The 27,641-nt window shown below is 39.0% G+C and overlaps 1 protein-coding gene across 1 annotated transcript; it reads right to left on the reverse strand.

Annotated features, from left to right (window-relative positions):
- On the reverse strand, positions 1-26,964 carry apoba (apolipoprotein Ba). The gene is made up of 28 exons (XM_068595486.1): positions 26,907-26,964; positions 26,088-26,129; positions 25,446-25,558; positions 25,193-25,338; positions 21,719-21,866; positions 21,243-21,395; positions 18,349-18,473; positions 18,188-18,264; positions 17,647-18,103; positions 17,230-17,374; positions 16,973-17,119; positions 16,681-16,892; positions 15,937-16,144; positions 15,678-15,848; positions 15,331-15,534; positions 14,416-14,589; positions 14,100-14,302; positions 13,819-14,001; positions 13,567-13,697; positions 12,900-13,110; positions 12,570-12,742; positions 12,308-12,483; positions 11,075-11,196; positions 10,510-10,883; positions 2,653-10,221; positions 2,452-2,563; positions 1,274-1,460; positions 1-1,185 (listed from the first exon to the last, which is right to left on the reverse strand). Exons 1-28 carry the CDS (start codon positions 26,962-26,964, stop codon positions 1-3), a joined length of 13,206 nt encoding a protein of 4,401 aa, XP_068451587.1.
- Between the last annotated feature and the right edge of the window lie 677 nt (positions 26,965-27,641).

Consider the following 27,641-nt stretch of genomic DNA (forward strand, 5'->3'; position numbering starts at 1 on the left):
TCACTGTCTGTAATGAGTAGGCCATTCGTTGAAAGACTTCCAAAGAAAGGGTAAAGGAATTTCAACGTCCATCTTTTTATTACTCAATTTAATATACGGGGTTGTGCTCTGGGATGCCCTTCTCATTATATCTATGCTTTCATTAAGTCCTGTATAGAGATGTGACTGCAAAATACTGATAAACTCCTTGGTACCATTATTTACCTGCTCAATATTTATAGCATTATAAGCCTCTTGAATTATCAGTTTGGCATTGTCTTTATACTCAGCCACATATCTCTTTGCCTCTTCAGTATGTTGGTCTGAAGACTGCAGAACCTCTGCATAAATGGCATTAACATGAGAAGCAATTTCAATGTTTTCATTTTTTAAGTAGGTGATCAGATTCTCCACTTTTTCAGCAATCACCAGGAAGAGGTCATTAACTGTTTTGTTAAGCAAATCGAACCCCTTGCGCACTGAATGTCTTAGCTGATCAATTACATATCTCGTCGAAGACATCAGTTTATCCATTATCTCATTTCCATTTACAATGACATCAGTTCCAGGTATGGGAAACCTTATTCCATTGATGTATCTCGAAATCTGCTCCGCTATGCTGTAAAACCTTTGCATTGCCCTGTCGGTGGCTCTTGATACAGACCGACGAGCTCGTTGGATCATCTCCAGGCTGGAGATCTTCTCTTCAGATCCAGGCAATGTCAACTTTATGTCGCTCAAGAACTGTGTGACTGCATCTAGCAAGACAAACATCTTGTCTTTACTGTGTTCCAAGATTTGTCTAATCACGTGAGCCAACCTGTCAACAGCATCCTGCAAACTTATGGACATCAATCCGTCAGAAGCCTTCCTATACATGTCTTTTCCTTGATTACTGATGTGTTTGATGGAATTCTGCAGTGTGTCAAAAGACATAGGTACCTCATGATAGGCTCTCTCTATGACATTGGAAACTGTGTTTTTCAGCTTCATGCCGCCTCGATTGAGATCAAAGCCAAAATGAGCGGTGTGGTACTTGTTAATAAACTTGCGCACAGCATCAGTCATGGATGGAATCCTGTCCTTGGTACCCTCAATTACATCATGGAGGAAATCTGAATTCCATGACGTCTGTAAGATCAACCTCTGAGAGTTTCTCAGCATGGCTTTGGCAGTGAAAACATCACTATCGTTTTCAGGAGTAGACTGCAGTAGAGAGAATACATTTAAATCAATAATAGTTAAAACAGTGTCAATTGCCCACATATAACATGAATCCACATACAGATCTTACCAGGTAGCGATTAAACAGTTTTCCATACAACTGTGACGGAGACTTCCGCTGAAACTGCAATCCAAGGAAACCAAGTGATGGACAAGACATAGATGCAGTGATACCATCTTTGTGGGAAGCAAAACGGAAGCTTGCATCCACAAATGTTTGGCTAGTGATGTCAACATTGAGAGTATGACGAGACTCCCTTTAAAACAGAGAAACAGTTGTTAGTAGGGATATTTTTAGTGCATTTTTGGTCAACCTGTGAATGAACTGTACTTGTATCCCTTTTCTAGTCTGGTCTTCCAGCCACTAAAAGCACTTTAACACTACATGTCATCATTCACCCATTCACATCTAATCATACACTGATGGGAGGAGCGACCAAGGTGCCACCTGCACATCAGGGACTTCTCAACTGCTACAGCAAACTCAGGCAGAGTCGATATACTTTCACGAAGTGGATCACGTCTCCAAACTCAACTACTGCTGTTAGTCCTGTGGCAGCTCATGACACATGTAACTAATACCCTCTTATACCTTCTATTGAAATATGTTTAAGGTGATTGACCCAAAACACAGACGGATTGTGATCGGATCGGCCAAACCACTGGACATAAACCGACTTGTTTTTTCAATTCACATGCAATAACTAATTGGACAGTATTGCTGCCCAGGTTGACCCCCCTACATTTGGGAAAGCTTACTCGAAAATATGACACAGAAACTGGTAAAGCAGTTATCCAAGTAAGTTATTAATAACTGACAAACACTAGTCAAGAAAATAAACAATAGTCCACCTTTTCTTCCTGTCTTTTCTCTTTCTCTCTCTCACACGCGCGCACACACACACACACACACACACACACACACACACACACACACACACACACACACACACACACACACACACACACACACACACACACACACACACAGGACAAAAAAAACTCCCACCCGAAAACCCTTTAACAGGGAGAAAAAGGGAAGAAACCTTCAGAAGGGCAATGGAGGAAAATCGTCTATCAGGATGAACTGAAGTACAACAGCATAACAGGGTGACAAAAATGATTCATATAATGATTCAACTGTTTGCTTTTTTACCACACTTACATTGTGATTAAATTAGGCAAATAAATCTTGACTTCTAATCAAATTACAAATGAAGAAGCAAAATATACAGTTTATACACTTACCTCAGGTTTTGTGCCAAAACATGTTGCCAGTCCATAGTTACATCTTTGTGAATCAAGTTGCACGTCCCTTTTAGATTGATTGCTCCATTATCAAATTCAAGGGTTGCACTGGCTAAAGGGCACATATCATATATCTATTATTATATATTGCAATGTCTTAGATCTAAAAATTAAATTAAGTAGAGTGTGTTACTGTCTTACCATTGAGGTCATATTCCAAGAAGATCACTGTAGAAGTACAGATGGAATTCAGCAAAGTTACAAGGCTGGAGTCGATTTTCTCCAGGTTGGCAGTTGTTGATACATTATAAATAGGGGAGGAAACTTTTAGAGTGGCACTGATGGCTCCAAAAGCTGGAATAAACACACTTGACGGCAGATGTAAGTCAATGTCAGGGATTTCAATTTTTTGCTCTGGGATGACGATGGTTGGAAGTTCAAAGTTTAAAATCTGGGTTGTGATTTCATTCAGACTGATGCTGTGCTCTCCAATGTTCAAGGATTTTGGTAATGTGAAAGATGAGACAGTGATTTCATATTGTGACATTTTAAATGAAAGGAGTGACATTTTCCCCTGTAGATACTCTGTTTCAATATCGTAACTGGGCACTGACATTATTGGCAAGCCTGGCAGCATGATTTCAAAGGCTGTAGTGGTGATCACCTTGGGGATGTTAAGGTTCTTAAGATCAATCGTTAAGGGCTCTACATGCAAGTTGGTAAATGGCACATCAAAGGCTGGAATCAATATTGCAAAGGGAAGAGTGAGATGATCAGGGACATCCATGTTTTCAAATCGCATGTCTATGTTCCTTATAGAGTGTGGAATTTCTTTTACCCAACTTGGCACTGCAATGCTAATCTCAGGAATGCTAAATGTGATGCCGTTTTCAAATAGTTTAAATGGTATTGTATACTCCTGGCCATCCATGCTCTTTGTGTACACAATACTGGAAGAGATGTTGAGGAATTGTAACTCGTCCATGTTTGTGACCTGATCATAGTCCAGAACATCCCAGAAGGTCTTCTGATATACAGGAATCCTAACTGCTTTCAAAAAGGCTAAGTGGCCTTCCACTGATCCTGTCATGTCCATGCGTACTTCAGATTCATCATTAAACACAAGTAAATCACAAGCATGGATGAGAGATGCCAGTTGTTCCTTACCACTCCAAGTTAAAGATTGCTTCTTAGAGTTGATGGCAAGGTTGATACTCTGAATAAGTCCAGCATGACCCAAACTGTTTGTCTGACTTGCCTCAATGTTCAGCATAGTCTTGAGGGTTGTTAAAGGAACAAATTCTAGTCCTCCTTTCACACTGTGCTTTCCATTAGTGTTAAAAGAATCAGATTCAACATTATTATTGCTGGTGTAATCCGCTATTGCAAAGATTCTCCTCAAAGAGACCTCAAGAGCCAAGTTGTTAGTCATGTCAGAATGGAAGATATTATTGTTTAAGCTTCGTTTGTGTTTCTCCTGTTTGTCAATGTTTGAATTGAAGGCAGTCCTGGAAGTTGAACGCAGGCCATTGGAACTAATGTAGAAACTGGCCTCATCTTCTAGATCTCCATTAAAGTTATACCTGTCTATTATTGTTATGTCTGACTTCCCTTGGGTAGAGGTCTCAAGTGACAAATGGGAAGAAAGTGCTTCCAGTGCCCAGTTCATTTCAAGGTTTCCTTTGCCTACAGTCTCAATCAAAGGAATGTTAAACATGTATTTCAGTTTTTTCTTCGAAGCAACATTTGGCTTGGTCTTGGTATTTCCTGTGAGTTCTTGATTTAATTCAAGATTGAGGAAGGGTAGATTGATTTTTGCAGTGTTAGCTAAAGATGCTTCCATACTCCTTTTTGTCAGACTAATAGCACATTCATGGTTTGCTTGCACATTGTTGTGCTCCAAGGACACAGTGGTGGCCAGTTTTAGTCCTCTCTTTCTTGACAGATTGGTGGTGCCATCAATTTTTCCATTCAAAATGTCAAACACAGATGTTGAGAAAGTGCTAAACCGAGCAACGATGTCAGACTGGTTGTAAAGACCAGCATTAGCACTTAAGGTGATCACAGTGGATTTGAACGAGAAGTCATAAGTTATGTTACCAAGGGCTGGGATCAAGATGTTGTTCTGAATGGCTGGTAGTGTGAAAGTGGGCAGCTTGAGTTCACTTAATGTTTCTGGAACATGGACAACAGGTAATTCCAAAGATGGTAGCACAACAGTATAGGATGGCACAGAGAAACCCAGTGTTGGAACTTTGAAGCTTGGTGTACTGACCTCCTTGGGAACAAAGTAGCTAAAGGCTGGCATCTCAGCCCTGAAAGCAGAAACTTCAATATTCAATAATGGTATTTTGTATCCAGGGACAGTGAAGATTCTAGGAGGCAGACTTAAGGTGTCGATTTTGTGTTTGATATAATGGGCCTTTGCTTGGTTGTACGAATCTTTTAGATGTGTAACTACTTTGTCTCTACAGTTTTCAAATTGAGCTTGGATAATATTGGCATTGTCAATAATTATATTATACATTGGTTCAAGGTGTAATTCAAAGCTGTGTGTATCAGGGTTTTTGTAGTAATGAAGCTTCAGCTTCATATCGAACGACTGTTTAGGACTTGTGAGCAAGGTTTCGAATCCAGCATTTTCCCATAGAGACAGGTCTCTGACCTCAGGGGTTTTAATGTCAAGATAAGGGACAGTTATTGCTGGGATAGATAAAGGAACAGTCAAAAAGTCCAGATTTGCCTCTCCATTAGCTGATGATTGAAAGAAGATGTTCATTTCATTGTTTTCTGCTGTGAAGTTATGATTGTAGTTGTACTGGTTGAATCTTGCCAAAGTAAACCAACTAGCACGCTGTTTCTCAGAGTTCAGTATGACATCATAATCATTCTGCAGATCAACCTTGCCAGTAAGTTTCAATGGGAACAACATCTTTGAGTTTACTCTATTCTTCACATCAAGCACAATTTCAAATGGATGGGCCATTAATTCCAGCGAGTTGGCCATGAATCCAGGAAGACCTCCAGTGAGTTCAGCATCATGAGAGGCTGTTACTAACACTTTCAAGTCCCCAATATGAGCCTCTCCATTTAAAACCATAACACTCTTCTTGATAAATGGAAATTCATTTTCACATCTAGCTTCAACAGTAATATGGCTTAAGATCACAGATTCAGCAATCAGTGTTTGCTTCAATTTCATGGCCTTACAGTCTGTTTCTCCTGCTAAAGTTAACTTGGCAGTGCCAAAATTGATGCTGAACTCTACATTGCTTGTGTGTGTACCTTCATCAGAGTAGTCTTGAATGGACCACTTTCCATTACCAGTAGTTTCACCAGTCACAGTTACTCTGCCTGATTCCATGGTGGCTGCTATATTCTGTTTCACAGATGCCTGACTTGAAGTTTCAATTGATGGGAAATCCAAGTTGTGGTCGTAGGTTGTGTCTATGGCCGCAGAGAGTCCTTTCTTCAATGTAAGTGCCATATTGTTGACCAAATTTGCCATGTAGATTTGACTTGTTGTCTTGGCAGTGGTCTTAGCAGAAGCCTCAGCAGAAGCCCCAGTGAGTGTCAAGGATCCCTCATGATCAATGAAGAAAGCCACATGTGTAGCTTTCACGGTTTCTGTGAATAGCAACTTCTTCATTCTGGGAGCTTCCAACTGAGCAGTGGCTTCAAATGTGTATTCAAGGGGTTCGAAAGGTGATTTGGCATGAGAAGTAATAGTGGCTGTAAACTGCGGGTTTTTTGGTGTGGACGTTGAGTTCTCAATCTTGCCTGTAGTTTCCAGAGTGTACTTTGGGGAGCTCAATCTAAATTCACAATGGAGTTTGCCAAAAACTGGCATACAAATATCACTGGGAACCTCAGGTAATTTAATCTCTGGAATTGGAAGCATTGTAATTTTGAAATCCTTCAGATTTAATTTTGGGATTTTGATGATTGGAAATTTTACTTCTGAAAGAGTTATTTCTGGGAAGGTGAGATCTGGTAGTTTAAAAAAGTAAAGAACTTTTAGGTCACCAAAAATGTCCTCAGGGTCAGGCATTTTGATCTCAAATGTTCTGATACTGTCTATGAGTGCTACTATATGTCCTTTGATTTCATCAAAGTCGATGGTAAAGGCATGAATTGTGTAGGAGTTGAGGATATTGAACTCAGGGACAACAATTTTAGCTGGGATGCTAATCTCCTGCAGTTTGTTCAGGTTTATTGTAAATGCTGAAATGATGAGGTCAGTGAGAGGTACAGTAAAAGTTGGAACTTCAATCTCGGCTCTTTTCAGTGCACCCAGAACTCTATCTGCAGTTTGCTTTATCTGGGTGATGATCTCGTTGTCATTGGCCACTTTTTTGATCTTCTCTATCAGTTGGTTAAACTGTGCAGAAATATAGGTAACCAAATTGCTATAAGATTCACTTGCTCTTTGGAGATAAATGTACATTTCATTTCTGATATCCATGTCAAGGATTCTTTGTCGCATGTCCTCAAGGATATCCTGCACTTTCAACTTGATGTCATTGTAAAATGTGGTGTCAATCACATTTTTCAGTTTCTTTAAAGTTTCAGCCACCTTTGTTATTTTGAGTTCGTCCAAATATGTGAAGATGGAACTTTGGATCTCCCTGAAAAATTCCCTTATTGCCTCAATTTTCTGTACAATCTCATATATTTTAATTTGCTCATTGATATAGTTTGTTGATTGAGCAATGTTCTTGTTGGTCTCATGAACAAATGCAATGTAGTCAAATTCCTTTAATGAGTTAACTATTGAAGAAATGTGTTCATTGAAGTCATCAATGCTTTCCCTAAAGTCAATTGCTCTGACTTGGCTTGTTACACTGTGCAAAAGCTGCATCATTTTATCATGAACAAATTCAAAGTTGATCGATTTCAAAGCATCGACCATTGTCTGCACAGTCTCTTCAATTTTGAATTGATTGATGAGAATTACTAACTGATCCATCAATTCTTTAACTGAATCATCAAGATTGTATCTTAAAAGTATATCCCTAGTGTAAGAATACACGGTATTGATTTTGTTGGGGATTTCATATTCATCAATCCAGTTGACAATAACATCATTCATCGATTCTAACACTTTTGCGATTTCTGAAGAGGGGATTGTATGAGAAAGTTGTTCAACATAAATGGCTAAATTTATTGAGAGAATGTAATCCTTTACATCTTGGAAAAAGACATTGATGTCAAAGTTCTCAATGGCCTGTTTTATTTCAGAGAGTTTGTCTTTTATTTTCTCCAAGATTTTATATTTAGAATCAAGTTCACGCAGCCACGTAGAACTGCTTTCTGTGAGCTTCTGTAAATCTATCTGTCTGATGATGTCTTCGATGGTATTTAGTGCTTTGACGAGTGACTGCTTGATTTCATACTTCTCATTAATGACCTGAAGCTGATTTACAATTTGTAAAAGTATATTTGTTATCTTTTTGGCAAAGTGGCCGGCCTCGACATAGTCTTTGATTGCTAGGATTATGTCACTTATTTTGGTGGCAAAGTCCATTATCGTATTTTCCATGCCCTCTCTCAAGTTGTTTATAGCAACCTCAAAGTCATCCATTGTTACAGCGAACTCATTGATCAAATAATCAAGTTTTGCTTTTACTTGATTCACTTTGTTCTCCAAGTCTATTTTGTGGATGAAGTCCCTTAATTGCATAGGTAGACGATCTAACTTGCCTCTAAAGTCAGTGATTAGCTGATTGATATCTAAATTGTTGATGAACTGTTGAATTGATTCTAAGGCTTGTACAAGGGTGTTCTTAAACTGCTCAAAAGCAACAGGAAAGCTCTCAATGAATGGGATGTCAACAATATGACAGTCATTGTTTTTGTCATACTTGAGGAAACCAGCTATACTAAATTCTTCTATTTCTGGTCTCTTGTCTTTGCTTAATTTGCTGAAAATGTCTGTTAACATTACTCCTGAAAACTCAAATCCAACCTTCTCAGGATTATGGAAGGTGCTAATGTCCTGGTTATAGGTATTATTGTTTATCTTAGATTTTACTTTCCAGGTCAGATATTGGTCCATTGGTGTCAGGAGGCCATCAAATGTGTTGTCGAAATTAGTGGAAGACTTCCCACTTGGAAACATATGTGTGGTTGATACCCGGCTGTCATGTGAGTATGCAAGAGCTAGGGGCTCGGCTTTAACTAACAACTTGCTATACAGCTGACTGGTGTGCTTCCCATATAGATTAATTTGTCCATCGCTGTTGACAAGAGCATCAACAGTGAGGCTGAAAGGCAGTGCCATGGTGTGAATGGCAGTGTCCAAACGTAGAGACTCAGAATTGATTTGTGCCTCACAGTTTGACTTAGAGGAAAATCCCGCAAACTCCAGTTCACAGTTGTGACTTAGCTGGGCATCCATTACATTTCCAGATGTGCTGTATCTCATTGTTCCAGCCATATCGTCATAATTGAGTTCATAGGTATGTTTAATGTTGTGTTCTTCTCCATAAGCTCCGTTCATGCTTCCCCTCAGATCCATCTTAATTGGCTCAAGCTTCATGTGGCCTTCATTATTCCAAGTACCATCATAAAACTTGAGGTAATTTGTCATATCAAGTGACGTAACAAATGGCTTCATATGAACTTTGGTGTCTTGCTTGTAGTAAACATCTTCACAGATAGCGTTGTTAGTCTTGGAGTGGAGGGCTAGGGTCCACATAGTGAGGGTCAGTGTGTGGCTATTTTCTGTCTTCATCTGCTTCAATGTTCCCACTGTATTGCCAGTAAAGGTCAGGGCCCTACGGTTTAGTACAATATCCATGATATTTCTTGTGGTTGCATCGTATGCATGGCCTTTGAGGACACCATTCAAGGAGGCTTCCTCAGCTGTGATTTTACCCTCAACGTTCAGCTCTCCTCTGCTTTCCTCAGCCATAGCTTTCGTGCTGGTGGACAGGGACGCTCCATTGTTGTCTATGGCACCACTGAAGATATTCTCCATCGTGACAAGACTGCACTCAATGCCATTAGTTCCACTTGTGGTCAGACCATTTCTGTCAACCATAAGAGACGTTTTGTGCAATCCACGACCTGTGTGAAAGGTGATGGAACCTTCAGAGTTTACCTGAAGCACATTTGAATCCAGGGATCCTTCTATAAGTGAGTATACCCTATTTGTGTCATCATCTGCCTGTGACTCAATTCTGAGGATGGCCATATGGCTGGACACACCAAGCTCAACTTTGTTATTGAGTGATTGATCCATGACAGTGGCAACGGTGTTACACTTTAGGGACAGTTGAGCATCTTTATACTTGAGCTCTGCTACATGCTTGAGGACATCCTTCTGGGCATTGGTTTTGGACACCATATTCAACTCAGAGTTTGCATAGACTCCATGAATCATGTTGTGAACATCAAAGAATGAAGAGTTTAAATGCAGGGTGGACTCTCCTCTTCCTTCTCCATCCATTGGACGTAGGTTGTAGCTGTGGGTGTAGGAGGTATTGGTATAGAATGAACCTATTTCAAGTGATCCATCCATGTTGCCATCTCCTGAGACTTGATCTGAATCAAGAGTTGAAGTTGACTGAGCAGAGTAGTAGAGGGAGGCTTGCAGACCCACTGGACTAGAGGCTTGGATTTTATAGTTGGCTCTGGCATTCAATTTGTTGGTTACCCTTAATGTTTCTAACACACTGAAACTTGTGTCAATGAGGCTATGGCTGAAGGAACAATTCAGAAGATACTTGACATTATCATCAGGTCTTCCTGACATCATACCGGTTCCTTGAAACAGACAGACAGAAAATATAATATTATCAGTACAGCATAAGCGGAGAATGAGAATGAGTTAACATGAATATATTGCTCTATGCTGGTATGTTAGTTGCTACAAAACTTGGTAATATCGTGCTCCAGATTTTATCCTTACAGATACAGATATAAGAACCTCAGTTTCACAAAAAAAACATTTTATAAAATAAAAAATCATATCCTTCATGCCACTTTCTGAAAGTGAATTTAACACTATAATTAAGTAACTATTAAGAATCCACATTTGAAGAAGGTGTTTACCTTCAAGCTTGTATGACAGCAGGTTGAACGGTGATTGGGCCATAGCCTTGTACTGTGCAATATAGCTTGGGACATCAATAGTGTTGTTACCCCCAGAAATGGAGCCTTCCCAGCCGTATAAGTTGCTGTTGATCTTAGTGGATGCTTCAGCTAGACCGAGAAGGGGAATAGTAAAATCCAAAAAAGGTGGTATTGTAAATGATGGAAGCGGATAGTTTTTTGCAGGGATATATAGGCCTATTTCTGGTAAATCAATAAGGGGAATAGACAGAGTGGTTGGGATATTCAGGTCATGTGACTTTTTGCCTCCATGTGGAAGAGGAAGCGAGATAGCCATTTTATCCTTGTTGAACTGGTATCTGAACAAGCTGTCGCTGTTGAGATAAAAAAAAAAAAAAGCATAATCAATATTGTTCCAATTTTGGACAAATTGTACATCATAGGGCACCATAAGACAAAACAACTAGTGCAAGTTCATTTTAGGGTTAGGGTTTTAAAGTTAGGGTTTATGCCAAGTAATACCTAAAAGAAAATAATATTCTTACACTCGATAGTAAACACTTACGACTGCAGAAACAGCTTCTCAGGCAGTGCTGCCAAGGTGAGATCTGAGATGCTCCTCTTATTTCGCAGGTTTGCAAGATAGGGCATGCGTGCTTTCAATTTGTCTATCCATATATCACCGGCCTTTAGGGTGACATGAATATATATTATATATTACTTACAACAAAAACTGTACAGTCAAAAAAAGGCCGTAAGAAGACGACATCTTTGGTTCTATGGAAGAAGAAAGGCCCGAGGCCTTTGGTCTCTATGGAAGAAGAAAGGCCCGAGGCCTTCAAGCTGGCCTTTGCACATTAAAGTACATGGGGGACGTTATTGTTGTTTGTCATAGTCTTTAACCAATCAGATCTTTAGTTTGACTTGCTGGGCGTATTTTTTGATGTGCTGGAAGTATGTCAGCATTAACAGGTCAATGGGCCAGTGTGACTTTTGTCAACAGAAAGCTAACTAGCAGAAAACAATTCAGGTTTAAACATAAGAGACATTTTTAGTGTTTTGCTTGGTGTAGTTTTTTAACACTCAATGGCTGAAAGTGGAGGAGAAACCAACTTTGTGCCGGATTTACAGACAACTCCTTTCTCACCGAAGGTTATGGGCGCATGAAAACTTATTCCAGAAACGCAACTGGGAGGCTCGACTGTCCTAACTGGGGTCCATGGCCATCAACAAGGACCTGTTGCTTGAACTGAAGCACACCGATCAACTGTGCAACCGCATCATTTAACTTTTGTTAACAAAGAGAGGCAGGAGGACTTTGTCTTTAAGTGAACAGCATTTGGTGAGTGAACTGCTTTTTGTGTTTTTACATCTGCAGTATTCTCTGTGTTAATGTGTCTATGGTGTAGTTTTAATTACATAGTTAACATTGTTCATTCTGATTGTGGTCTTGAGTGTGTAGTGTTTTAGTGCCACGGTTTTGTTGGATTGTTTTGTTATGTGACTGGTTCTTGTGAATTTGTTCTTGTTTATGTGGACTACGTGCATTGTTCATTAATGACGCAGCAACCCGTCATGCACATATTTATGAATACGATATCAGACGGCACAGAAGGCCCAGGTAGAAAAAAGCAAAACTGGGATTATCTAACATTCATACAACATTCACACAGCGTAAGCACTGTCACAACATGAGCTAGCTTTTGACCAAAATTCTTTTTGATCAGAAATAACTAGCAGAATGAGCAAATGGGATTGAACCAGGTAATACATATCAGGTCAAACGTCAAAGCGCTACCTCAAATCCTTTTGTGACGATGTGACGCAGTTTCATATCAGTCTTTGCCACTTTCTGGTCCAGGATATGATCAATGAGCTGCTGCAGCCGCCTGAGATGATCTTCGCCATTTGGGATCAGTTTCTGAATCTCAGAATTCAGATCTGATTTTATTTCCACTTCAAACTTGTCAACATCTGTAAAGTAAAAATGCACCCATAAATGAATAAATTCTCTGCATCTGTCTTCTGTGCTAAAGCTGTGAGTAATGGCAGACAGTTACTGTATTTGAGGGAAGCTTTCTGTTGATAGGATGTCTCAGGGAGGTTGATGACTGTCTCTAAGTCCATGATCACATTCTCATCCCGCTTCAGGGTTGCAGTGACAGAGGCATCTGTTTTCAGAGAGGGAATAACCATTTGGAGTTGCAGCATGGAATCCTTCATCTTGTCAAGTCTACATTTAAAACAAAGTGCATTGAGGTTGGTAAAACTGCAATTCCTGGGGTGTTCCTCATCCACTGATAACCTGCCTCAAAACAAAACAAAAGACAGCACAGCTGAAATTTCCACATCATACATCATTAGAAAGGATTGTTTATAGAACTATGTACCTTGTGTGTCCAACAAGAGTCAGCTGTGGGATGTTCTTGTTCGTGACATCAATGGTGATACCTCTCATCCTCGATCCTTTGGCATCACCGTCAGTTACAGCCAGCTTGATGCCTGCTTCCACATCGTAATCGGGAATGACAACCTCAGTGGTGAGAGTGTTCTTGTTGCGGTTGTATTTCAGAGATGCAGTGACCTCTGATAAATCGTCCCCTGGAAACAGCAGAAATTGAACTCAATCAATTTCTCTCTCAAGGAACAGTGGCAAATGGTGGCATCATAATATATTACAACATTGTCTATATTCATGTTATAAGTGATATTACATAGAAAAAAAGTGACAAACAAGGGCCTAATCTTATGGCACATATTCATTAATTCATTCTGGAGCATTATAGTTCAATAACAAATGCTCATACAATTTGGCACATGTTAAAATAAATGTTCTATGATTTGATTAAGGGGACTGAGGTAATGGTAATTCAACTTTGGTTAAAATATGATTATGGTTAGACAACTAAAACCCTTAACGTTATTTGCAGGTGTGTGACACATGAAAGTAAGACATGCCCAAATACTGTGTTAACTGGCATTCAATGATAGCACTAGATGTGAATTGTGATGTGTAGAATACGCAAACACATATACACACATTAGTTTTAACAGTACCTTCTGCTTTTAGGCTTAGCTTTAGTGAGTCCACTTTATGGCGACCGTTTTTACCCTCTCTGAGCATTTCATTAATGATGGTGGCAGTGTACTCTGAAACGTCCCCTGTCGGCTGGATTTCAACTACAAACCTGAGAAAACACAAATTTCATGAAATTCTCTGGTTAGTTAAAATCATAGAATACTGCATTCCAGCCAGTCAATTACAGTAACTATCTACATATTAGCCACACCCAAGTGGCTTACTCTTACCTGCTGTCTCCAGTGAAGAGGTTATATGAGGCCTGGTCTATTGAAGTAGCATTGGAGAAATTCACAATTGAGCACAATCTCAGACCACTGAAAAGGGGCTGGCAGTCAGTTGAGTCAGTCTGCTCCTCCAACAGGGATCGCTTTATATTTGCTGGACTGGAGGACACAGGCAGCAACTTGTTGCTATATTTTAAAGAGAGAGAGAGAGATACGTAGTGAGAGAAAGCAACATGACATTTGTAAACAGTGAAAGCATTTTGTTTGGCACATGTCCCACTGACCTAAAGCTGAACAACTGTGTGTTTGACTTGGGGGCAGGTATGGACAATCTCATCTGGTTTCTGCTCACGGTGACCTTAGCATTGAGGGAACTCTCGTGGTACATATTAGTGTGCATCTCAAGGCCAGCCTCCACATCTGAAATGTGCACACCCATTTGGGTGATGAATTCTAACCCAACTGAAGGCATGAAGGAGAAGTCACTCTGCAAGGTGAAGGATACAACAAAGTAGCTGTAAATAGAAATTCACAGGGGTCACAGGTAAACATATAATTGTAATTTAACATATACACTACAAAGAAGATAAGCTAACTTACCGTTGTGCTAGCAGGTGAGTGAGTCAGGCCTCCTTTGACACCAGGTGCAAACACCCCAGCCAAAGAGAACTTCAGAGGAAAGCCAGCACCAGTGGGTAAAGAGAAGGCATTCTCCATGAAGATGTAATGGGCAAAGACTTCATTTTCAGTGCTTGATGTCAATGCAAAAATGGCCTGTTGGAAAGTAAACAAACAGGCTACATATAATACTATTATTATTATTATTATTAAAAATAATAATAATAATAATAATAATAATAATACCAATACTTTAAATGTATATAGCGCTTTTCTGAATACTCAAAGACACTTTACATAGAACAGAGACAAACAGAACAAAACAAAAAATAGAAAGACAAAGGACAAAACAAAACAAACATTTTTGTTACAAAAGAAAACTGGATAATCTGCAACGGAATGAGTCATGGAGTGGAGGGTAGGGAGCAGGAGTTAGCAGGTTTAGGGTAGGGCGCAGGGATGAGCAGGTGAAGTGTAGGGAGCAGGGGTTAGCAGGTGAAGTGTAGGGAGCAAGGGTTAGCAGGTGAAGTGTAGGGAGCAGGGGTTAGCAGGTAAAGGGCAGTGAGCAGGGCTTAGCAGGTGAAGGGTAAGGAGCAGGGGTTAGCAGGTGTAGAGTAGGGTGCAGAGGTTAGCAGGTGAGCAAGGCTTAGTAGGTGTAGGGTGCAGGAGTTAGTAGGTGAAAGCGAGTTTGAAGTGGTGGGTTTTGAAAGCTTGTTTGAATGATGATAAGGTGAGAGCCTGACGGATATGATATGACATATGAACAACATATGAACTGTAGCTTCTGAGTAGGTTTCCCAAAGCTAAAGCAGATGTATATGAGGATGTATCGAGGAGTTATGGATAATTTCAATAAAAAATCTTAAACAGAAGTACAAAGCTAACAACATATCTGACCTTTGCAGGTAGCACCCTGATGAAAACATGGTAGTACATGAACAGAGTTTCAGCCATCTTTCTCATGTCACTGGTCTTCATGTATCCTATCTCAGCTCCCAGAAGCCGAAGATAGGCAGTAGCTTCAGGGGCTTGAGAGAAACGCATGTCATTCATGAGCTTCTGGACACCTTTTATGATATCTTTTAGGAGATTCTCCGGGACCTTGAGAGGTATTACAAATGTATGTATAAGTTTCCGGCCATGCATGCTCAATGAAGCTTCCAAACCAAGTAAAATGTAGTTGGAAAGGCAAAGTTGTATTCATGTTGTCTTGCAGACAATCACAATATGCAAAAATCATTTACCTGTCTCTTTGTTTTATGTTTTTCAGGAGCAATTTTATCCAAAACCTCCCTGAGCATCTTGGCTTTGTCGCCTGCCCAGTACATAATTTTGGAGATGGAGTCAGGGAAGAAACCCTGTTCTCCGAAGAGAGCATCAATTGTTGGTTCAAATCCTGTTCCCTCAACGCCGACCTTGAATGTGGGAGATTTTGAATGTTTAAAAATCTCTACAAAGCTAGTTTTTGTGTTCTATATACCAAATATGCGTTTGAAAACATACCTCAAAGACGTCATAGTTGTAGTTAAAAACCTTTAAAGTGGTTTCCAGCATCATCTCCTTAGGCAAGGTGTCAGTGGCATCGAAGATGATGTTACTCTGCACTGAGCCCAAAGAAGAGTCTATTTTGCGGTTTCTTGACATGCCATCAAATACGTTGTTTGTGTGTGGTGGCTGGTCACTCAAAGCCAACTCAATGTACTCCTTAAGTCTTTAGGAGAAAAGAATGTTACAGATGACACCGTGCCAAGACAAACATATTTATATTTTGTCTTTTAGATCCAGAAGCTGTCAGCAAAAAGTATCTGTCCCTTACATTTCCATGCCCTATAATCTTGGTAAACCTATTGTCTTAATCCACAATACATGCTTATCTTGGCTTCAATTGAAATCCCTAAAATAAAAAACAATATACAAAACGGGGTATCTTTAAATCTGCATTACTGGATTTTTGGTCACTTGGGGCAGAAGAAACCCACAACACAAATTTTGTATTAACTTCTAGAATTGCTATTGCTAACAGGTTTGCAGGACATTGCCTATTGCCTATGATGTCTCGCAGAAACATAGAAACATTAGCATTCAGTTGTTCTTGTGGCCACCTAATAAATGTAATATTCACTCAACGTTTAGTTTTCTGTTTTTTTGTTTTGTTTTTGATTGCCGGGCTCTTCTACTTAGACATAGTCACTATAAATATAAATGCATAGTTTATTAACTTGCGACGATTGCTGGCCAAATACTCACTGATGCATTTGTGTCCCCTCGGAGTTACGGATGTTTTTCAGGTGAGAGACCACAAAGCTCTTGAGTTGCTCGTCCCTCAGATTCTCCAAATTGTTCAGAATGTCTTTAACTAGAGCTTGGTCTGGGTTCTTCATCAGAATCAGGTAGGCTGCTACACGTTTTTCAACAGGGCCCTGAGCATCCTTGAAGACCTCCATGAAATTGTTTCTGACCTATAGGTGACCAAATGTTAAATTGCAACATCCCTTCAATGACAAGTTGTAATACATGTGTTAGTATGAACTAGTTGTACCTCATTATCAATATCCATCAACCGGAAGGCCTGTATAGCTGCCTTTTGGTTTGATAATGGAATGTCTGTTTTCTTAGCACACCGCAAAATGGAAGAAATGAGACTGGGGCTTACAGCTTGCATGGCTTGACCCATGACACCAACAACCTGGAGATGAAAAAAATATATCAATTTGAGGGTACCCTTGATTCAGGTTCCCTGACAAAATCTGATTCGATCCAGAAATACAGTCAGTTAAAGTCTGGAATTACTAGTACCTTCAGTACAAGGAAGGCAATCTCTTCGGGATCAGCAGGAAAGTCAGAATCTTTAGCAAGGATTTCTTCTGAGCAGTCGTTTAACAGTGTTTCCATAAACTTTGACACATCTGTGACCACTGTAGTAACTTCTGCTTTATGGAACCTGTGGGCCAGATAGAGGGATGATGCTGTATGCTAATCAAATGCTTTGGCTTGGGTGAAAACTTCCATTTGAGAGTGTTTCCCTCTTGTGGTCTCCAGTAGCAGTTTGCCAAAATAGGACATAAGAACATGTTCATGTCGTGCTCGCTTTATTCAAAATGAACATATTTTCTACAGTTAAACTATATAAACATAAATATAGTAATATTAAAAAAAAGGATTGTGTGTCGTAACAATTTGTTTTATGAAGCCCAGAAACAATATTTGACTTACTTTTTGACTGTGTTGGCTAGAGCATACATGATCACCCTGCTCTGTTTATACTGAGCCATGCTGAGCATATCTCGGACACGTGTGGCATCAGGGTTAGCCTGCAGACTCAGCCCATAGATTAGAGCATCCACTTCTGCTGGCAACCCCTTAATAGTCCTGAAAACCTGGAAAATGGCGCTGGTGCACTCTGTGGTTCCACACTGGACCAGAGCCTGCCAGGTGAGCCAGCCTGACACGTCCAACATCTCAGTAACCGTCTGACTCAGGGTCTCGTTCCTCAGGACGCGCAGGCTGGACACCAGCTTATGGAAAAGGCTGGTCCTCTTCTGACCCTGGTCTGTGCCTGCCAAAGCTACGAGGTCCTGGAGGGTGCTCAAAGCAGTGTCCTTCGTCTGGACTGGAGCTTTATCGTCAGGGTCTTCGAAGTGGAGTAGCTTGCTCTGTCTGGGGTTCACGTCTGTGTACACACATGTTATACATTAATTTTGCATTTCCCAAAAAGAGATGTGAACTAAAGTTGAGCATATCAGTCATAGCTCACCAAATACTTTCTTGTTGAGCCTTTTGGAGCTTTGAAAGCTGAGATTCTGGGTCACCTCAGATGATATTCCATTGTCCCTGCAATGCAGATTAGAAGGTGATGCAAAATACGTAGCAGTGCAGTATATAGACACACATATCTGCACTCAGATGATGACTTACGCATTGGAAAATGGTTGATAGATATGTTTTTCTGTGCACATGGCTGCCATGATGTGCTTTCCCTTGTTATCAAACTGGTAGTTGCAGATTTGAGTGCTTGTAATCAGTTTCGACAAGGGGCGATGCTGTAAACAAAATTGTTTTTGTGTTAATGTTCATATTTACTTCCAAAGAACATTTAGCTTGATAAGACTTCATATTATTTCAATTATTGGCAACTTGTGCACCACAATGTATTTTATATCGACAATAAAGTATTTTGACATAATTTTAAACCACTTTATGAACAATGATTGGCAGGGATGGAACCAGTTATTTTTCATTATACATAAATGCCGAATGCCATTCTGGTGTATCCATCTTAAAATATTTGAAATACTTCATCCACACAATTACTATTTATATACCAATTACCCAGTGTTTTTTTTTTTTTTGAAAGAAACTGTGATTTGCGTTGACTACAGATACTGCACAGTTATTGCACAACTATATACACACTTTCATACTTCTTCTAAAGTACTCTTATCATATTGTATTGTAAGTTTATATATTTTCTATTTAAAATTATTGGTAACACTTTATAATAAAAACATGCTATTTAGCACTTATTTAACACTTAATTTATCCTTTATAAAGCATTGTTTCAACATGAACACTTATTATTATGCAATTTATAAACACAGATATACATGTTACACAGTTATACATGTTAAATTTTTAAATTATAAGCTTGAGTATTAGGCATTTCATTATTGTTTTTTCATACATTATAAATGACGGTTTTCTCATTTGTAAATGAAATAATATATATAAAAACCTATTAAGGACTTATGATGCACTAATGGTTAACATGTATTTGCTAGCACTTACACAATATTTATTATTATTGACTATTATGAGCTAGCTGTGACGAGCTCGGAAGCTAACCAGCTAACGAGGTCGTCATTAACGAAATGTCCTGAGACAGGCACCGGCACGTGCCACCTCACTTGTAAGTATACCAATACAGATGATAGCGAGATGCCAGTGATGGGCATTGACCCCGTCACCATCATATTAATGTTCTTTATCATTTTGTGTTGTGTCTATTTCCCTTTTCTGTTGAGAAGATAACTGAGACTTTGGTTAACTTTGATTAGCACTCCTTTCAATGTTATTTACAAATGCGTTGTAAAGCATTGATAGTCCTCACTTTAGATGGGCTCACACAAAATACTTAACTAATACTTAACTATCGACTAGTAACTACCTGAATTTATCATGAATTTCACTATTAAAACATGTTCATGAAGCACATGTTAACCATTAGTGCATCATATAAGTAATTAATTGGTTTGTAATATTACTTAATTTACAAATGGGGAATCCATCATTTATAAAGTATGAAAACCCAATCATAAAAACCCATAATAGTCAAGCTTATTAATCATGAATGAAACATTTATAACTGTTTTTGAATGGCATAGTAATGAGCTACTATTTAGTGTTCATGTTGGAAGAATGCTTTATAAATGATGAATTAGTTACTCATGCTTTACTAATGCTCAATAGCATGACATTTTAAAGATGACAAATCACCTCTGGCCAGATCTGTGGATTAACTTTCACTTTCTATTTCTACACAAGATATATGTTACTATATTTGCACATTTTGCACTCTCTGTTTACATTTAATTTAATTTCCGTTCACATTCAATTTAACCTCCTGACTACACTGCATTTAATTTAATTTCCGTTACTTTTGATTTCATCTCTGAATACACTGTGTATATATACGTATTTCATTTGTTTAGGCATATGTTTGTATATACATGTGTGTATATGTATATATATTTTATTTGCTTATATATATATATATATCTTTTTTTAAATTATTTTGTATATATCTGCCATCCCTGCTCTTATTATATTTTCTTTTATTACTTATTTTGTGTGTTTAGTTTATTCCATCGATGTTGACGTCTGTAAATATGGGGCGCTACTTTGACAAAAAAAATTCCCCTTGAGGATTAATAAAGTACATATTTATCCATCTATCTATCTATATATCTATCTATATAAACAAATAATTTGGTAGTTTGGTTGTTGTTAAAAACAGACCCTATTGAGAAAACTAATTCAAGGTAACATGGGGGTGTAACTGATCAGATGGTTATTGTGGGAGTGAAGTATTTCTTTAATGTATCCCAGTAGTTGAGTTGTCTTCACTTACTAGCTATTACGACAAATGTCAGAAACTTGTCATAGTGATCTCATAGAGCAGGAACAAATGGAAAACATTCAACACTGCATACAAATATATAAATCAAACATAAGACAGGAGATAAAAGATAAGACAAAAACAAAAGCCAAAGGTTTACAATTCAAGAGCCAAATTACCTAAACCAAAGAGAATGATTCTTTCAGATGAGTTCTACAAAGACATTAAACTTAAAAGGGATAGGGGGAAAAATCAATACATCATAGTATCGCGATATTTTGTGGCGATAATGTATCAATACACCAAAGCCGAGTATCGATCTTTTATTTAATCAATTCTAAACTTTTTGGTCCTGAAATAATAAAATCAATTTATTTTTTGTTGATCTTTTTATTGAAATTGTCCTTTAGGGCCAATTTGCGGTTGAAAAAAGGTAATAAATCGCAATACATCGCACTACTCAACGTACCACAGTAAGCGCGATAATATCGTATTGGGACTTAAGTACCGTGAACAATATCATATCTCTAATGATTCTCACTGCTAATACTTAACACATTAATGTCTTTGTAGACCTTTTTTTCAAAGCCATCTTCTTTTTTTATATAATCAGGTATGATATTCATCACACAATACAGTGATACTAAAGACATTAACGAGTCAGTGGCTATCAAGACTAGTACTAACATCTCACCAGTTTTTGCAGCAGTGCCAGGGGGCTGTTGACAAGTTCCCTTCTGTAGAACTGGTCACACTGGGACAGATCTCTGGACAGTGTCACATCTGTGGCGACATCCCTTCTGGCATTCACCGAGTAGTCTGTTAAACACTGGCCGTGCACTGTGCTCTGGAAAAAGTAAGTAAAAAAGCAGATGAAGGATTTAGCTCATGAATATTAGCTCTCAAATCTTGATTTTTCTGCCATTTCTTTTGCATATGCACTGACTTGAAACTAATATGAGAGGTGTAAAGTCACCTCTCATATTAGCTTTCATGTTTTATGTACTGTTTGCTCATTTGCTGATTCAACAACCAAGTTTAACCACATAGGATTATGCAATTTACATATAATATAATGTGCTTTCATCTACAGACCCAAATCCAAGCTTTGCTGTGTCTTTTCTGGTACATTGTCAGATTAACCTCTTTCGATTGTGAGAAGATACCAACCATGAGGCTATTCTGTTCATCCTCCATGACAGGCACCATGAGAGCTGAAACGATTCCTCTTTTAATGTTGAGGATGTGGACTGGCTCTTCCGTCTCGGGGTAAAGGTGGACACTGGTGACTTTCTCCACAGTGAACTTCAGAAGGTTCCTGGGTCAAGAAAAGACATCAACTCAGTAGGCTCACATGAGGATTTATGTTTAGTTCAAATGTTGCCAGTTGGAGACCTTGACCAACCAAAGCATTGTTCAATTAGGTTACTTTAGTATAGGGCAAAAGCACAAGGTACAAATGACCCTCAAAGGGCATTACAATACACAGACAACATCTTCTGTTCCAGGACCCATACATTGGAACAGGACCCCCCCCCCCCCCTCCAAAAAATAATAATACTAATAATAAATCACAAGGAGAAAAAAGGAAGAAACCTTTGAGATGCAACATGAATTACATCACTTAAACCATTGCAAATATCTGTGAGGTCTACATCAGATTTATTTTGAGGTTGTCCAAATTTGTCCAAATCTGTGACGTGCGGAAGAGTGAGGTTATCCAGATTCCTTTCTACATCCTCATTGTATCCTTCTTAATAATCCTAACATTTCTATGTTAGGATTAGGTTATATGTGATGTACCCAGGCCAATAATTTAAGTCTTTAATGCCATTCGAATTCAAATGAAGCTCTCGCAGAAGTTTAGACGGAAATCCTCTCACAGGTTTGCAGGAGAAAGCATCTTCTTCCCTTCGTTTTACTGCGGGGGATGTCACAGGGTACTTCGGGTCACACACACTGTGCAGGCAACAACCTGCACAGCACCATGCATTGTCCGGCTAAAATCCAGCAACCATCCATGTACGCCTCAGGAGTGCATATCAGGAGCGCATATTTGTAAACTTCTACCGCAACAGATTCCCTGAGGCTGGCTCTCCGTGCCAGCGGCCTCCTGTGCTCCGCATTCACTTCATTTCCAATGTTTATCAATCAAGATAATTAATCAACATGTTGCACCCGGATAAGATAAATATGGTCAGACTGGTGTCAGTAGTTAAAGGCTCTGTTCATATCGTAACATTGTCCCATCTCTCGGCATTTCCCTGTTTGACAGGAGAAATATTACTGTAAATTCCGTACTATAGGGCATCTACAAGGCTAGTTTGAAGCAGGGATATTCTAGTCACGCAGTTAGAACACATTTAATCCCTCTGGTCCCAAATGGCATTCAAATATACAGCGTTTTCAGTGTTTTAGACTCACTTAGGGAACACTGAAGCCTTTTCATGGTAAACATAAACAAAAATGCAATGTGCTATTCTGTCGCCTCATGTCCCACAATGTCATTTTAATATCCTTAACAGATGTTTATTTCATCCCAATTACAAGCAATCACATTATATATGGTTAATATTTGCCCATTACCTATGTCAGATCACCTTCATGAATTAATGTGATATTCTTTTTTTTTAATATCAATATTTATTCACTTGCTGCTGCTGACGGGCTTGTTCTGGTGTTGGGGTGAGTCTTAATTTTGGAACTAACCGAGGTCATAGCATAGAACCCTGAGGCCAGAGCATAGAACTTTGTGATCAGAGCATAGAACCCTGAGGTCAGAGCATAGAACCCTGAGGTCAGAGCATAGAACCCTGAGGTCAGAGCATAGAACCCTGAGGTCAGGGCATAGAACCCTGAGGTCAGAGCATAGGACCCTGAGGTCAGAGCATAGAACCCTGAGGTCAGGGCACAGAACCCCAAGGTCAGAGCATATAACCCTGGGGTCAGAGCATAGAACCCTGAGTTCAAAGCATAGAACCCTGAGGTCAGAACATAGAACCCTGAGGTCAGAGCATAGAACCCTGAGGTCAGAGCATAGAACCCTGAGGTCAGAGCATATAACCCTGGGGTCAGAGCATAGAACCCTGAGTTCAAAGCATAGAACCCTGAGGTCAGAACATAGAAACTAGTGGTCAGAGCATAGAACCCACAGGTCAGAGCATAGAAACAATGGCTGCTACATCAGTCTTCACAGCAGGGCACTCAGCCCTATAGCCAGAACGAATCATCAAGATTTGTAGCATCATAGCAATTAGATCAATGGTGTATAGTGTCATATCTGGTAAGAAGTGCCATATCCATTCTATTGTTTACATGTTGTTCAGATGCTCACTTGGGCATAGCTATCCATTATATTGATCTGTGGCAATTGCCACAGTATTGTATTCTAATAAGTGTTAAGTATATCAAAGTAGTATCAGATCCATCCATCGCTAATTCCAGGTCACTGCGACCATAAGCCACGGATGGCGCCATCATTCATCACATGCAGCGCTCCGCTGGCATCGACTTAACTTCAACTGCAGTATAATGTTTATTTCATGCCTCATCTCTTAGCAGTCTGCACTAAGTGGCGGGAAAAGCCATTCAAGTAGAGCTTGGTAAGTAATAACTTATTTTGGGGGGGCAGGGTGAGGACCAGATCGATGTGTTCCCCTTCTCACTTTTGGAGATTTATATATTGCTGCCGCTCAAGTCAAACACAGTGCAATCTCAAATCTGCTTGTCGAGTTCAAGCCCACATTTTTTTGGGCGTAGCTCATAAACGCATCATTGGCATAATAAATGTTAAAAACTTATCAGTCTCTCCTGATTGAAATGTATTCATCTTTGTTAAAGAAAGTGTCAATCACAATGCAGACGTTCGATTGTGGAAAGGAAAATCAGTCCCACCCTCCTACCAGGGAGAAGATTTGATGTACAAATTAGTTCAGCCGACAAAAGTGATAACAGTTAAACTGTTAGAGACGCATTGTGTGCGTTGTGAGACGGCACTCATGCGACATGAGTAAGGTGATGCAATGCCTGTAATAGTATCATTGCCCTCAATACAAATACGCATTGATACCTGAAGCTGTCATTAAAACTACAGCTGTGAAATAGAGTGTTACATGTTTATTTAAACCAGCATGTTTTTTTCATTGATAGTTTGCTCAAAAAGAATGGATATGGATTGTTGCCAAATTATATATTGATGGTTATTTTGGTACTTTTGTTGGTGTTATACTGTGCATATTGAAGGAACACTGAAACAGGTCAGGAATACTTCTACCATTTCAATGGAAATGTGTTGGGTTATATGTCAAAAAGATCATAGTCAGGCTTTAAACTTAAGGTGTAAATAGTTTTAACAGGAAGTGCTTTTCAATTTCACTTGAAAAGCATTTCTATAATACATTATTTTGTCTATTTTCACAAGGAATGATATGAATATAATCTTTGAAATCAAACCATTCGGTGGCTCTAGTTCCTTTTGTGTTTCTATTTTTCTTTTCAAACCTCTCTCTATGAACCTAGACCCCGTGGCCATTTTCTAAATCGGACTTTCTTTTGCATGCATTATAAAAGACAATTGTCCATGCTACCTCCAGTCTCTGTAGTATTGCATGTGTACAGACCCCATGAAGAATGTTTTGCACAAACCTTTCCATGGCAGCCTGGAAGGCCTCAGAGCCAGGAGTCTGCCTGTAGACCGGCTGGCCCTGGGGATCCATGAAAGAGACCTCTCTGATAGCACAGTCTCTGGTGTGCATGACAAATCTGCACATCTGGGGGACTTCGATCTCTACCTAAAAATATGTGACAGCAGACACAGGGTCAATGGAGAGCCAAGAGGGAGCTCAGATAAGAACATTTTGTTATCAAATGACAAAGAGGGACACAAACAGGCATGTACCTGACAGGAGACTTGAGGGCCATTTTTCAGGTTGGCAGTGCCCACCAGACCATTTCTGCTCTCTGCGGTGTACTGGTACACATATTTCTTAAAGGTCTTAAATCTGGATGCCACTGCAATAAGATAAAGGTATCACAATAAAGAACAAATGACTATCTAAAATCTATGAACTAATCAAATAATGCCATCATTGTCTTCTAATGAGCAGGTCATGTTCTTATTTTACACCTATAGGACCATTCTGTTCACAGTCAAGGTTCACCATCATAACATGGTCACAAACTTTTGGACCCGGTGGCAGCTAAATTATGTTTCCAACAGTGAATAACTGCTACTGTAGTGAATCATAAACAGCACAGGAACAAGAGTCCATCAGCTTCTATCTCCAGAAAACAGATTATGTGGGTATTTGTTTAGCACGAGCACCATCGATCTGCTACCAGGTCAATGTGTCTGTTTATCTACCCTATGCACCGACATACGTGTCCAGTTACACACATTGTCAAACCCTTCACAAGAAGTGCCAAAGTCCAGCATGTTAAAATGATATACATTTTGGGCCTTACCAACCTTTTTTATACGTAAGCTTTATTCATCGTTCTCATTTTTCCATTTTATTAAGTAGTGTAGATAAAAACTTACACAGACACGTTGAGGTTAGTTCATTACTGCCGTTGCCTTCCTCTGGAAAAAAAACAGAGTGAAGGGCCATACAAATGTATAATCAGTATTATTCATTCTAGAAATAGCTATTCAGGTGGAGAAGTGAATAACATGTTTATAAAGACAATGGTAATATAGTATATATATATATATATATATATATATATATATATATATATATATATATATATATATATATATATATATATATATATATATATATATATAAAGGGTCTATTTTTGATCAAGTGCCTTTAAATCATCAGCAGTGGCAAGGACATGAAATGAGCATAATGATTACTAATTTTAGCACGAATGATGCATTTATCCATTTTGAAACTTACAATAAATGACTGCTGACTGATATAAAAAATATGTGTAATGGAGTCAATGCCTTGACTAGTCCTAGCAGGACAATCACAGACATTACGCCATTAATGGTTCGTTTCCATTTACTTGGCACAGTAAACCAGGGTATGTGAAATTGTAGGAGCCTGGAACTATCACACTTATATAGGCATTTCACACTGAAGACATTTTTAGATAATACCAATGGCGGAATTAGTTTCAGGGACCTGGTTATTGTTCATGCTGGTTCACTGTCCTGATTTACTTGAAGAGAACCGAATCATCCTGTGCTATGATGACAGGTTAAAATGACTGCTAAGGAAAAGGTCTTTACACTTAATACTACAAAATAATGGTTCCAAATGTCAACTTATACTCAAAATGCTATAATATTTTGTACAAATTGTATCGGGATGTTGTTATTTTGAATCAAAATAGATTACTACTTACGAGCCAACGTGCAGCTGCTCAGCAGCAGTAACAGACACAGCTTGCTGTAACCCATCATGGGCTAGAGAAAAGAGTGTTTTTCAGCCTTCTCAGTCTTGACTAATAGGGCAGCACTACTCAGATCTTTTATATGATCCCTCTTCCCTGTCCCTCCTCAAACCAACCCAGTTGATGACCAGAGGTACACAGACACAGGCACAGGGTGGTCGTTCAAAGTACAATCTGTGACTAGCACAGAAGGTTATTTTTAGGTTAGGTTAGCAGTAACAATGTCTTTGTCTTCAGACAACAGACACAAAGGGTTTTGTTGATGACAATAGAGGATTGCACAATGACATGCAGTTGAAATCAATCAGCCAGACTGTGATGCTTTAACAATCAACTGATCAATAACTGCAGGAATATTATCAACACATGATATACATTTCCTACTGAAAAAAAAGAAGTTTTTTTGCTAGATGAAACCATATCACATGTTAGTTTTAGGATTAATTATATAGTTCATTGCTGCTTGCAGCTTTAATATGAATTGTTATTTCTAAAAACTACTTCTTAACTTAAACTTTATTTAAATTGTCTTTACTCAAGAATTTTATTTAATTGACATTTCAGATGTTTATAGTGAGATAATAATTACTTTATATAATGGCTTTCCCCAGAAACAGCAAAGGGAGGCGAAGCAGAGAACGAGCAGATTCAGCTGTAAAATTCGCAACCTGAACACTAGATGCCACC

The sequence above is a fragment of the Clinocottus analis genome, unplaced genomic scaffold (assembly GCF_023055335.1).
Source record: "Clinocottus analis isolate CAN_PGR_092001 unplaced genomic scaffold, fCliAna1.0.p SCAF_30, whole genome shotgun sequence".
In the NCBI taxonomy this organism is placed as follows: Eukaryota; Metazoa; Chordata; class Actinopteri; order Perciformes; family Cottidae; genus Clinocottus; species Clinocottus analis.

What these genes read in the sequence shown, in the direction of transcription:
- apoba (XM_068595486.1), bottom strand. Translation starts at nt 26,964, where the DNA reads ATGATGGGTTACAGCAAGCTGTGTCTGTTACTGCTGCTGAGCAGCTGC. An exon ending in TGGCACTGCTGCAAAAACTG is followed by an intron (nt 18,474 to 21,242) that starts GTGAGATGTTAG and finishes TTTTGTTTACAG; the next exon opens with CATCGCCCCTTGTCGAAACT. An exon ending in AACTGTTTAATCGCTACCTG is followed by an intron (nt 1,186 to 1,273) that starts GTAAGATCTGTA and finishes TCTCTACTGCAG; the next exon opens with TCTACTCCTGAAAACGATAG.